The 13,265-nt window shown below is 45.7% G+C and overlaps 1 protein-coding gene across 10 annotated transcripts in view; it reads right to left on the minus strand.

Moving 5' to 3' along the window:
* tox2 (TOX high mobility group box family member 2) overlaps nucleotides 1-13,265 on the minus strand; it is a 293,416-nt gene that overhangs the window by 97,477 nt on the left and 182,674 nt on the right. For 8 of the 10 annotated variants that reach the window (XR_015080694.1, XM_086005925.1, XM_086005924.1 and 5 more), the window contains exon 2: nucleotides 10,118-10,183. The exons of the other annotated variants lie outside the window; for them this stretch is intronic. Coding sequence is in view for 7 of the 8 variants with exons in the window: in XM_086005925.1 (XP_085862051.1) it covers nucleotides 10,118-10,183 (66 nt within the window). In the remaining variant the exon portion in view is untranslated. The remainder of the gene's footprint in view (nucleotides 1-10,117; nucleotides 10,184-13,265) is intronic. 10 annotated transcript variants of the gene reach the window in all.

A 13,265-nucleotide genomic window follows, 5' to 3' on the forward strand; every position in this document is an offset into this window, starting at 1 on the left:
GTGAACTGTTTGAACAGAGAATTCAAATCATTCTAAAATGCGGATTGCTCACAAAAGAGTTAATTGTAAGAATGAGAAATTTGGATCCTGCTTTAAAACTGCAACCCAGCCTGAGACAGGAAACAGATCCTTTCACTTTACTCCCCGCCACATTGTTTCTGAGCTGTTTGAAGTCTCTCTCAGTAAAGGCTCAACACCGCCGACAGACAGAAGTCACTGGAAACATTCCAAGGGTATCGCCATTGTTTTGTCTAATCCTGGAGAAAACAACATTTCCTGAGATTGAATATTTCTAATAATTCTTGGAAGGAAATAGAACATGTCCCTTGTGACCATTTCCTGAATTGTATGAGGTGCTAGGGTTCCGCTTGGCCAGGTTCTAGACATTTGCCTTCGAGGAGAAATCTGGTGTCTGAGTGGCCATGACAGTTTACCACGGTGATCTCAGATTTAACTAAAGTGCCTTGATGAATGCTAATTCCCATTTGAATGGTGGAGAAAGGGGCTCAGGAGATCTCAGCCCAGAAAACAATGGGAAGATCTTAGAAGAGAAGTCACCTGCAAGTTTCCCGATCTGGAGTTTCGATTGCTGAGTGTCCCAAATATTTCCGTTCATCTGACATAGCCAGGCGGGTCAGTCCTCGCCTGTTAAAGGAGCTCTGAGATAATTAGAACAACTATGAGATTCTAAAATTCACTCTCAGGATGTGGGTGTCGCTGGCAAGGCCAGCATTTATTGCCCATCCCATGTTGCCCTGCGAAGATGGTGGTGAGCCTTCTTCTTGAACCGTTGCAGTTTTGTAGCGATTTGAAACAACTGAGTAGCTTACTAGGTAACTTCAGAGGGTAGTTAAAGAGTCAACCATGTTGGTGTGGGGACTGGAGTCACCTATAGGCCCAGACCGGGGAAGGACGGCAGGTTTCCTTCCCTGAAGGTCGTCAGTGAACCCATTGGGTTTTTCTGACAATCCGACAGCTTCATGGTCACTTTTACTGAGACCAGCTTGTTATTTCCAGATTTCTTAAACTTAATTCAAATTCTCAAACTGCCAGGGTGGGATTTAAACTCATGGAGCTGAATTTTCCTTGGTGGTAGCGGACGCGATCAGTGGCGGGTCGGGTGGGAAAGTTGTTTTTTTTTGACAGCGGGTCGGGAACCTGCCGTCAACTCGCTCCCATGCGCCTTTCCCACAGGCGTGTCTGTCATCATGGAGGAGCCAACCCAACCTGCAGCAGTGGGCGACCCAATTGAAATCATTATGAGGTATTTTACAGGCACTCAAGAGCCTTTTTCCACCTACTTTTTAAATTTCCCTGCATGGCCACAGGATTCCCACAGCTCGGGAACCATGTCTGTCAACCTGAGGCGGGAGTTCAGTGGCCATTGCTCCAGCTGATTATTTGACAGCGTGGAAAGCAAACCCAAATAAAAACATGTTGATTATTTCAGCTAACAGATTGATGGAGACTCTTTTCTACTTGAAAAGCTACTGGTAAATATTAATTTTTCACTGGCCATTCTCAGCTGTTGCCTTCCAACTCAACAGCAATTGCAGTGAATTGATCTGCACTATAAAAAATGACAAATACCATTTAAATACATTTTTGTGTTGTTTCTGGTCAGGTTTTTCTCAGTATACTGTGATTGTCCAGTTACACATTCAATCAAGTCATCAACCATAACAATTTCATTCTCATCACTCATTCCACTGGTTCAATTTGCTTTCAGTCCCTGAATATAACTAATTAAATTTTTCAGTCTGAGACTTTAGGGTGAATTTCTGCAGAGGTTCTCTCACTTGTCCATTGTTAACTTCAACGCTGCAGAAATCCCAGAAACACACTGTAAGCACCACTTACACTGTTTGTCAGGGATTCCACAGCTGTTCCACTAAACTTGCATAAGATTGTAAATCCACCCTTTTACAATTACATTTAAAATCTGCTTAATTCTATGTATTACCTATACACACACGTCTTTTATTTGTACCAGTTACTGATACAAAAGTCTATAGATTTGTGACTAAAGCATCAATAACTTCCCTATTAATGTACTTTTTTAACTATGTTCTTGATCGTATTTGTAGATGGAGTCACATTATTTAATAATTTTATTTAAATATTTCCTTGTCACTCATATATAACTTGTATTATATGATTGTACAGTAAAGATTCAATGGCCACTATGTTAGATTGAACTTAAAATTTAATGTAGCCAGGGTCCCTTTAAGGATCCCAGCTTAAAACGCGCCATGAGTGACATCACCTGACCCGCTCCATCTAATTGGGCCGGGTAACGCGCTGGGCGGGCTTCATAAGCCCCAATAAGGTAAGTTCATTCTGTACAGCGGGGTGAAGCCAGCAGCGGGGTCGGGACCCGCCTAGGTAAGGAAAATTCCAGCAATGTTCTCTGGATTACTAGTCCAGTAACGTAATCACCACACTAAGCTACCATAACCCCCAACAAGTTGTCCGATGCCCAACGCCTACAATCTGCCTGCATAATCAATGTTCAATGTTTTCCTTTTTTAATTTTTTTTTTTCAAAACTTGGATGTTTGGAGGGTAAAGGCACCACGCGGATTGTCACTGAGCCAGGAGTCTCGGTATCTCCCCCACTACTTTCAACTTTGCTGGTGTCCTGCACTATGGCCAGTCAATTTTAAAGAAATAGCACAAACACACATGGGCGATAATAATTAAAGAGCCGTGTTGTGTAGAAGATTAGATTTTTTGTGTGTTTGTTCTGAAATACACGATATAAGCTGAATGAAAAATGGATATTGTCTTTTAAACTGACACTTGGCATTTCAAAGAATGGTTTCCTGAAAATAACATAGGCCCCTGGGGCAGAAACAATGATTTGTTTAACGCTGAAAATAGATAAGAGGTGGAATGGAACTCAGAACTGAATCTCCCATTTTCTGTTCCCTCTACTTGTCCTGTTCACAGTCTCGTAGCCTCGTGTTCCTGTAATGTTTTTATTCCTTCGGTCTGTGTACCAGTGCGTTGGGGCCTCGGGCACATTCAGGAGGTTCTGGCGCACAGAGAGAAGCAGCTCATTGTTTTGCTCAATTCCTTTCTTACCGCGGACACAATCTGAGTTGCCACTCTCAGTCTATGCAGCTGGTAACCTATGTATCAAGTAAAGAATTGGCTTAAAAATTCCTAACGCCTGCCATGGTGCTCACTGACACCGATTGCAAAGGGCCCAGGTTTCCTTTGGGTTCGAGTATCACTGGGCAACAGAGCGAGGAAAATAATCAGCCATGGTTTCTGCTCTTGATCACTACACAGTGACTCCTAATGGGGCCATCAGGGGAGGGTAGGATCGGGCATGGTTGTGATGCTGTCCACAGTCCAATAGCCCGGCAACGCTAACTGTCTAGGCTCACACATCAAGGTGAGGAACTGAAGGATATCCAGCGCCTGTGGAGCAGTACCCCATCAAGAAGACACTGCCTGTCCTGCCATTCAATTAGATCATGGCTGATCTGTATCTTCACTCCATCTACCCATCTTAGCTCCATATCCCTTAATACCCTTACCCAACAGAAATCTATCAATCTTAGTTTTAAAGTTTTCAATTGACCCCCAGCCTCAATAGCCTTTTTGTGGAGCGAGTTCCAGATTTCCACCACCCTTTGTGTGAAGAAGTGCTTCCTGACATCACCCCTGAACGGCCTGGCTCTAATTTTAAGGTTATGTCCCCTTGTGTCTCAGTCTCAGACACATTCTTTTGAGGGGAACTTTATTGAATGCCTTCTAGAAGTCCATATAAATAACATCCATAGACACATCTCTCTCTCACATGGCAGCTGTCGATCATTCTGCCAGTGCCATTTACACTTCATCTAGAGTCATCTTTTGTTTCTTAACTTGTCCCATTACCATCTCCTTTTGCCTTGCACCATCATCCCTTTTGTCTCTTAATCTCTCCTGCCTTCCATCCTGTCACAGACCTTCCCTTTTGTTCCTTCCCCCCCCCCTTTCCCTGCCCCTACACTTGCTTAAAAACCTGTTCCATCTCCAACTTTTTCCAGTTCTGATGAAGGGTCATCGACCTGAAACGTTAACTCTGTTTCTCTCTCCACAGATGCTGCCTGACCCGCTGAGTATTTTCAGCATTTTGTTTTTATTTCAGATTTCCAGCATCTGCAGTATTTTGCTTTTGTATCCATAGACACGCCCCTATCTACCACGTTAGTTACCCCTCAAAAAATTCAACTAGGTTCGTTAGGCATGACTTAACCTTTACAAATCCATGCTGGCTCTCTCTGATCAGTTCATGTTTGTCCAAGTGCTCAGTCGCTCTGTCCCCAATAACAGATCCTAGTAACTTCCCCACAACAGACATTAGACTAATAGGCCTATAATTTCCTGGTTTATCTCTCTCACCCTTCTTAAATAATGGTTCTGAGGAGCTGAGAAGAAAATTGTGTTGAGGAAAGTTAATTTAGCAATTAAGTACAGCAATTAAATACAGAACTGATGACAGCATCACAGATGGAAGCTCATTTTGTTTAGATCAGTTGGGATGGATATGGGATAAGCTTCTTGGCTTGACATCGTTGCCATGGCAACCTTACTACACTGTGCGCTGCCTCAGATACTGTTTACGTCGCTCCGAGTTTTTTGGGGGGGGGGTTAAAAGTTCACCTTAATTTGATCAGATGTCACTTCTGATATAGTCAAGAATCCTTTTATTTTGAAATGTCATATTTCATTACACGACTCAGTCATTTCAGAGGTCAAAAGGTCACAAAGATTTGCTTGGTTAGTAAAGATGATATCATCCGTATTTAACCCCAGGCTGCCTGTACATTGGCAGAGAAGCATTTTACAGTAATGGCAGAGTGTTCAATAACTAATATGACACAATCTGCACCAAGGCAATATTCCCTCTGTTGGTAATCTGACAATAAAGCACAAATATAAAATATGTACCAAAAGGAAAAAGGTTGACAATATTTTAACGGATACAGTTCAGTACAAGCTGGGCTTCTCTCTGGTAGCTCAGCCCAGTGTCCGCTCTGCGTGTGTGAGGCCAGACGGTGACGGACTGGGGAGTGGACAAGGCCAACCCCATCTTTACCCCAACTCACAGCCGTGGGCGCATGATCCTGAATGATGTCACCAAAGGGCGGCATGTACTTGATGACAAGGAAGGCACCAAGGTGGTGACCATGTGGTCATGGGAGGAGAAACCATTGGAGGAAATGTAGTGTCGTTTTTGGGACATTGCTGTCTGAAAGGACGGCGGAAGCAGATTCAGTAATAACTTTCAACATGGAACTGGATAAATAATTGAAGGAGAAAAAATTGCAGGGCTATGGGGAAAGAGCAGGGGGAGTGGGACTAATTGGAGAGTTCTTTCAAAGAGCCGGCACAGGCAGGATGGGCCGAATGGCCTCCTTCTGTGCTGTAAGAGTCTATGATGTGAATGGTAATGGGAGAGAGCAGTGTCTTGAAGGCGGACTGCAGAGGAGAGTGGGCTGATTAATGGTGTCAAAGGCAGTCAGAGGTCAAACAGAATGAGGTGGGACAGCAAACCATGGTCACAGGCCCTTTAACTAGAGCAGTCTCTGCGGAGTGCGTGCAGCACAAACCAGATTGCAGGATATTTTGGGGAGGTAGGGCATAAGAGTTTGGAGTTGCTTCTACTCTACAAAATAAAGGCAGATGACCCCATTGTTTTTAAGTGGACTGCTCAACGTGAGAAAAGACCCATCCAGGTCATAGAAATAATTAATAAGCATTACTAGGCTGCAATTTATCCAGATTTATAGTCCATTTTGTGCACTGTGGTACCAAGCCTTTTGAAGAGCCATTAATATTGCTTTCTGTCCCATGAGAGTGCGGGGAGGGGGAGGGGGAGGGGGCTGTTTACCAGGCACTCGGCTCTGCTTTGTCCTGAAGGTGCTGACGCTGTTTTTTCAGTGGGTCAGCTATGATTGTTCGTTAACAATATCTGTCTAATTATTTTGTCTCATTTTTTCGCTAAATTGCAAAAGGTACCTTTTAAAATTCCGGGAAGACTGTGCATGGGTTCTGTAGGGGCGGAGCTGAGGTTGAAGGATTGGGGAGAGGTCAGAGGCCACATTGGACCGACCTGGCCCCTTGGTCAAAAATGTAGGCAGGGGGTCAGGGGGCTAAATCCTCCAATCCCGCGTTCTGTTTGCGCCAGACTCTCAACAACACCATCGCGATGGTGGATTTTATTAAAAGCTCAGCGAGCAAATTATTTGTAGTCAGTTTTAGTCGAATCCTGACATATGGAATTGGCCAACCTCAGAGTGATTGGCAGGAGGGGTCATGAGCCCCTCGACCCTTCCCATTGCCTCCGCCACTGGGGTACTGTGTTTAGTTTGTATCACTGAGACACAAGGGAAACATCCTGCGCACTATTCAAAGTAATCCTTGGCAGGAGGATAAGATCAAACTGGCAAAAGGCAAGAGGTTTTTTCTTAGTCAAAGAATAAGCGACTCCTGAATGAGTGTGCAAGCAGGTTAGTGAGTTGAATGTTGCGATGCGGGACTGCTGAGTTTTTCCTGGATAGATGATCTAGGATAGGCCGAATACCTTCCTTATCCGAACTTATTTTGTGATCATTAGGAAATCTGCCACACAGAGAGTAGGACATCGGTCTCAATAATCGAGTACCGTGAGAGTGGCAGTGTAAGAACTGCTCAGATCAGAGATGAAGAATGAAGTATTAAAAAAAAACTAACAAAGCTTTAAATCAATTGGGGAAACTCAAAATTAAATGAAATTGGTTGTGTAGACAGATGAATAGAGTGTCTCACTTTGGAGAGGCTGCAGAACACTGCGCTTCAGCAGCTCATCCTTTACTGGCTTCACATCTCACTCAATGCTTTGTTCACACGGTGTTGTGGAAACATACACTGATGCATTAAGTTTGCTGTCATCTGTTCTAGCTCAATGTTGTCGAATGTGTTAGCCACTAGCCACATGTGGAAAAATGGGAATCCAGATGTGGAAAATTGTATTTCTGATTAGTAAATAAAAAAATGAGTAACAGACACCGTCACTGGTCATGTGGTCTCAATACTCATATTCGCATGGCGTATGGATGTGAACTTTAACCTTTTCGTGCACGGTAAGATGAAAAGTGGATTGTGCAAGTGTGCTTCTTGATCACTGTGGCTGTTTTACTTCCTTGGTCACTGAATGGTGGGAGATAGATCTTAAGTAAAAGGAAAGACTTGCATTTCTACAGCGCCTTTCACATCCTCAGGACGTCCCAAAGCATTTTACAGCCAATGAAGTACTTTTGAAGTGTAGTCACTGTTGTAATGTAGGAAATGCAGCAGCCAATTTGTGCACAGTAAGATCCCACAACCAGCAGTAAGATAAACAACCAGACCACCTGCTTTAGTGATGTTGGCTGAAGGATGAATATTGGCCCAGGACACTGGGGAGAACTCCCCTGCTCTTTTACGTCCACCCAAGAGGGCAGATGGAGCCTTGGTTTAACATCTCATCCGAAAGACGGCACCTCCGACAGCGCAGCACTCCCTCAATACTGCACTGGAGTGTCAGTCGAGAATATGGGTTCTAGTCTCTGGAGTGGGGCTTGAACCCAAGACTTTCTGACTCAGAGGCGAGAGTCAAGCCTGACACCATACACGTGAAGGACTTCTACCTATATTGTGTGAGGCATTTTCTTCTAAAGTTAGTGCATGTGGCTAAAATGGGTCACTGTAGCCTCACCTGTGACTAGTCAGCGATTTCTATTGGAAGCCACTGGTTTAACACAAGCTCCACAGATTCCCCTCACTGACTGACAGGTGCTGGGGAGGTTACCTCCAATCAGGCTGCCTTCCATGTACTTGAGATACTTCCAACTAGTTTCATTATTCTTTGTTGTCCTATTTGATGCTCTTTTGGGGGAACATTATCATTCCACTGACTTCTCTACGATAAAGGTGCTATATAAATGTAGTTTGTACATTTGCCAATCACAGTATCATAGCAACACCAATCACTTGGAGACGTGTCACCAATACAGCGTCATGCAACTTTTACCTGAAACACCATCACAGAGAAGGAACTCAGAGCAGTTTCAATGATCCTGCTCCCTTGGAGGGACAAGTTGCTGTCTCCTGAAGCAGTTTGCTAAGTTGGGGTGACATTTACCTTTACCGATGTGCCAGTTATCAGTATTTAACCCCGGAGATTTCGTTTCTTGTGGAACCCTTCACCTTTCCTCAATGTGAGACAAAATAACTGAGATCAGGAGCTCACTGCGCTGAGAGTAAGGGGCTCAATCCCACACTATCGACTCCGTAATGCAGCTCCATCAGTTCCTACCCCAACCCAACCTCACAAAAACAGAATTTCTAGCAGAGTTTTTAATACAAAACATTCCAAATAAACTTGCTGAAATGCAGGGGACTGCAAACAGCCTCCCGAGGGCACTGTTCAAACACAGAGAAGGTGAGCCAAAAGTTCAGATAAATATTTAATAAAGGGTTACTTTAGTCACTGCCGAGGGGTAGAGTTGCCAACTCTGGTTGGACGTTTCCCTGGAGGTGTCATCACATGACCTCCAACCGCCCCGCCCCCACGTTCCCACCATTGGTCACTCAATCATAGAATCATAGAAAGTTACAGCACGGAAGGAGGCCATTTCGGCCCATTGTGTCCGCGCCAGCCAACAAAGAGCTTTCCAGCCTAATCCCACTTCCCAGCTCTTGGTCCGTAGCCCTGCAGGTTACAGCATCCCAAGTGCACATCCCAGTACTTTTTAAATGTGGTTAGGGTTCCTGCCTCTACCACCCTTTCAGGCAGTGAGTTCCAGAGCCCCACAACCCTCTGGGTGAAGACATTTCCCCTCAAATCCTCTCTAACCCTTCCACCAATTACTTTAAATCTGTGCCCCCTGGTTTTTGACCCCTCTGCTAAGGGAAATAGGTCCTTTCTATCCACTTTATCTATGCCCCGCATAATTTTATACACCTCAATAAAGTCTCCCCCTCAGCCTCCTCTGTTCCAAGGAAAACAGACCCAGCCTATCCAGTCTTTCCTCAGAGCTAAGATTCTCTACTCCCAGCAACATCCTTGTAAATCTCCTCTGTACCCTCTCTAGTGCAATCACATCTTTCCTGTAATGTGGTGACCAGAACTGCACGCAGTACTCTAGCTGTCTAGTACTCACTTGTCCAACCTCGCTTCCCAGGCCAATTGGAAAGTGAGCAGACTGATTGGTCAGCTGATTGGATAATTCTTGACTGTCAATCAAACAACCTTTTTCCAATCACCAATATATTTATAACTAATGAGCAAAATTGTTCAAAGAAGATGAAAAAAATGACAGTTTTTTCCAATGTCTGTATCTATGACTTTTCTCCCGGCTGTTGCTGGCTGCAGTGTCCCGGAGATGAATCTTTAATTCCTGGAGACTCCAGGGCAATCCCGGAGGGTTGGCAACCTGATCAAGAGTGGAAGGCAATGCAGTTTCTGGGCCTAGAAACTAGTCTGGGCCGGCGAGCACCTGAAACCAGAGGCCTGAGGATCGATGCAAATTGGTCCTCGAGTCTCTCAAACGAGCAAAGACATCAATGTCAGGCCGCCTGCCTACCTGGCCCTTAGGTGAGTCCTGGGAGGGGGAGATTGGAGCGGGATATGTAGGGGTGGGGGGGGGGGGGGGGTGCGCAAGGGGGCGATCTCGACTCCTGTTCCTCCTGGCTCCACAGGAAGGTTTGTTTTATATTTACCTGTTGTTGGCAGCCACGTGGCCACTGAGGGATCCTGAGGGCAGCAGACCCATCGCCTGCCTCGCTCGTCACCGACCAGTCTTGAAGCGGGGTCCTTTAATGGGTGTGCGGCCCCTAATTTACATCTTTAAAGGGCCTAGCCCCTGTTTTACGGCCGAAGATAGGCCCCACGAATTTAGCAGTTTGACCAATGCCTGCGCAGATTGGGCGCAGACTGTCCTACTGCTAAATTGGTCTTCTTTACACCCGTTTTACACCCGAGAAAATGGGCACAATGCATACTGATTTCTATCCTCTGGTTTCTTTATATATGAAAAATTGAGCTTGTTATAGCGGGAATCCAAAAAGATGGGAATTGTAAGCTTCTGCCCACTTACCTGATTGGCAGGCAGGTAGTCCTGGTTGGCATCAGTCAGACTCATGTACATATTGTCCCCATCAAACTGAAAAATGGAAGAGAAAAAACAAATGAGCATTTGAGGAACTTCAAACGCACAAGGTTTCATTTGAAAATTCCCGGTTCTCTGCCCTCCTCTCCTGACATTCTGTAGTGTGGTTCCACACACACGCCCTCGTAATCCTCCAGTATCTCACTCCAGTAACCATTCTTCGTGTGTGAGATGTGACAGTGAGAGTCACACATTCTCCAAGCTGGGGGCTCACCGCTAACTCCAATCCTCCCTCTGATGTGCATTCGTATGTACACTTTCCTGTCGGATTGTCTGGAGCATCACCAAGAGTGGGAATCCTGAGCTGTTGGTTTTTCTCCAGTCCTTGCTCAGAGGACTGAGGCCAACACTGCACAAGTGCTGCCACCCTGACTGAGGTCGGCCAACCAGGCACAGACCGAGAATCGACACTAAGACCTTCCTGCTCTATGTGTGGCTCAGGACCAGGTTCACCAGATTGATTCCTGGGATGAGAAAGTTGTCCTCCGATGAGCGATTGAGTAGATTGGGCCTACACTCTCGGGAGTTTAGAAGAATGAGAGGTGATCTCATTGAAACATATAAGATTCTGAGGGGGATTGACAGGGTAGATGCTGAGAGGTTGTTTCCCCCTGGCTGGAGAGTCTAGAACTAGGGGTCACAGTCTCAGGATAAGGGGTTGGCCATTTAAGACCGAGATGAGGAGGAATTTCTTCACTCAGAGGGTGGTGAATCTTTGGAATTCTCTGCCCCAGAGGGCTGTGGAGGCTCAGTCGTTGAGTATATTCAAGGTTGAGATCGATAGATTTTTGGACTCTTGGGGAATCAAGGGATACGAAGATCGGGCAGGAAAGTGGAGTTGAGGTCAGTTCAGATCAGCCGTGATCTTATTGAATGGCGGAGCAGGCTCGAGGGGCCGAATGGCCGACTCCTGCTCCTAATTCTTATGTTCTTATAACTGGCAGTGCACTTACCAACTGAACCACTGAGGGAGCTGATTCCTTGGTCTTTCTGTTACATACTCGCTAAACACTTGGCCAAGATTACCTGACCTTAAGTGACTGTGAATCAATAATCTAAGTTCATCAAAGGGCAGCGTAATTACTAATCTGCAGTGCAAGAAGGACCAGCTTCCCTCCAACCACTTGTTAACTGGGAGGTGGCCGGTTTGAGTCACAAGTCGCAAGGATTCCTGCTCACGTTTCTTACATTAATCACGATGGGTGCACGAACATATGCTTATAGTAATTTTTTTTTAAATCACAAGTCAGAGAGAGACAGACCACAAATGCCATTGAGAGGGAGAATGTGGTCTAATGTTAGGGCGATCCCACTCAGATCACACAGACATGAAACGGAACAAGCATCTAACAGCAACGCGGCACAAACTGTTTCATTATGAAGCTCTCTAGGTGACTGGCTTTTATCGAGGGTTTTTATTCTTTAGTATTTCTGATATCACACCGAAATTTCAACTTAAGCCCAGATAATTCACACATTTCACCCCGTTCTCTGTGTCAGGAATTCCATCAAGGCAGCTCTGTGAAACAGTGACTGATGAACCTCTGCTGACAACAGCGCGGTGCAAATAACGTGAGCTGTGCTGAAGTGAATCATCTTTTCATCCGTTAGTGACAAAATAATCCCAGCGCATCTCCCCTCCATCCCCCACCACACTCAAACATGAAAAAAAGGGAGAAATTTCAACCATCATGTCTGCGTCAGTGTTTGTTCCACATCAGAGCCATCTCCTCTAACTCTACTGGGAATTTCCTGCTCCCCACCGTAACGGCAGCGTTTAAACAAGGCTTCCGCTGAAGTTATGTCAGCGGGGCAGAGGGAATTCCCAATGTTTCTCTAAAGACTTCAAGATCTTTCTTCAAGCTACTTTTTTAGGTGTCAGCCGTGGCTCAGTGGGCAGCACTCTCGCTGCAGAGTCAGAAGGTCGTGGGTTCAAGTCCCACGCCAGTAATTTCAGGACATAATCCAGGCTGACAGTCCAGTACAGTACAGTAAGGTGGCGTCTTTCGGATGAGACTTTAAACCGAGGCCCAGTCTGCTCTCTCAGGTGGAGGTAAAATAAGAGCGGGGGAGTTCTCCCCGGTGTCCTGGCCAATATTTATCCCTCAACCAACATCACTAAAAACAGATTATCTGGTCATTATCACATTGCTGTTTGTGGGATCTTGCTGTGCGCAAATTGGCTATCGCGTTTCCTACATTACAACAGTGACTACACTCCAAAAAGTACTTCATTGGCTGTAAAGTGCTCCGGGACGTCCTGAGGCCGTGCAAGTCTTTCTGAAATGCTGTGACTGACTTGGCTTCAATTGCCCCTTATTCCGTATAAAGACTGGTGGTGAGTTTCCTCACTGTTTTCAGTGCATTAGTGGCATATTAAATGTCACAGGACATTTTTGTTGGCAGGAAGATCAGGTGGAAGTAAAATGTTTCCCCCAAGTTCTCTCCTGCCTTTGGCGCCTTCCCGTGATCTGTGTCTCGCTGGCCTCATTTGCGTATGTCAGAATGAACAGCACGGTGGCATAGTGGTTAGCACTGTTGCCTCACAGCGCCAGGGACCCGGGTTCAAATCCAGCCTCGGGTGACTGTCTGTGTGGAGTTTGCACATTCTCCCCGTGTTTGCGTGGGTTTCCTCCGGGTGCTCCGGTTTCCTCCCACAGTCCAAAGATGTGCGGGTTAGGTTGATTGGCCATGATAAAAATTGGCCCTTAGTGTTAGGGGGGGATTAAATACGTGGGGTTACGGGGTTATGGGGATAGGGCTTGGGTGGGATGGCTGTCGGTGTAGGGACCGGGTGCTAGGGTTTGGATGATCAGCCATGATCTCGTTGAATGGCGGAGCAGGCTCGAAGGGCCGAATGGCCTACTCCTGCTCCTATGTTTCTATGAATGAGAGCCAGCGGACGGCAGCTGTGAGTTTCCTGGGTTTACACTGCTTCTGTACTCGGGGTAAGTTAGACTGAGATTCATAAACTGTCAGGATCAGCTGGCCCAGGTGAAAGTGAGGAGTTTATGAGCTTGAAGAGTCTGGTGAGTTTGAAGACCAATTTCTACAGCTGGGAAACACTTTTGAAAGT

Source organism: Somniosus microcephalus, chromosome 13 (assembly GCF_052327205.1).
Source record: "Somniosus microcephalus isolate GS21.2 chromosome 13, FLI_Smic_1.0, whole genome shotgun sequence".
NCBI lineage: Eukaryota > Metazoa > Chordata > Chondrichthyes > Squaliformes > Somniosidae > Somniosus > Somniosus microcephalus.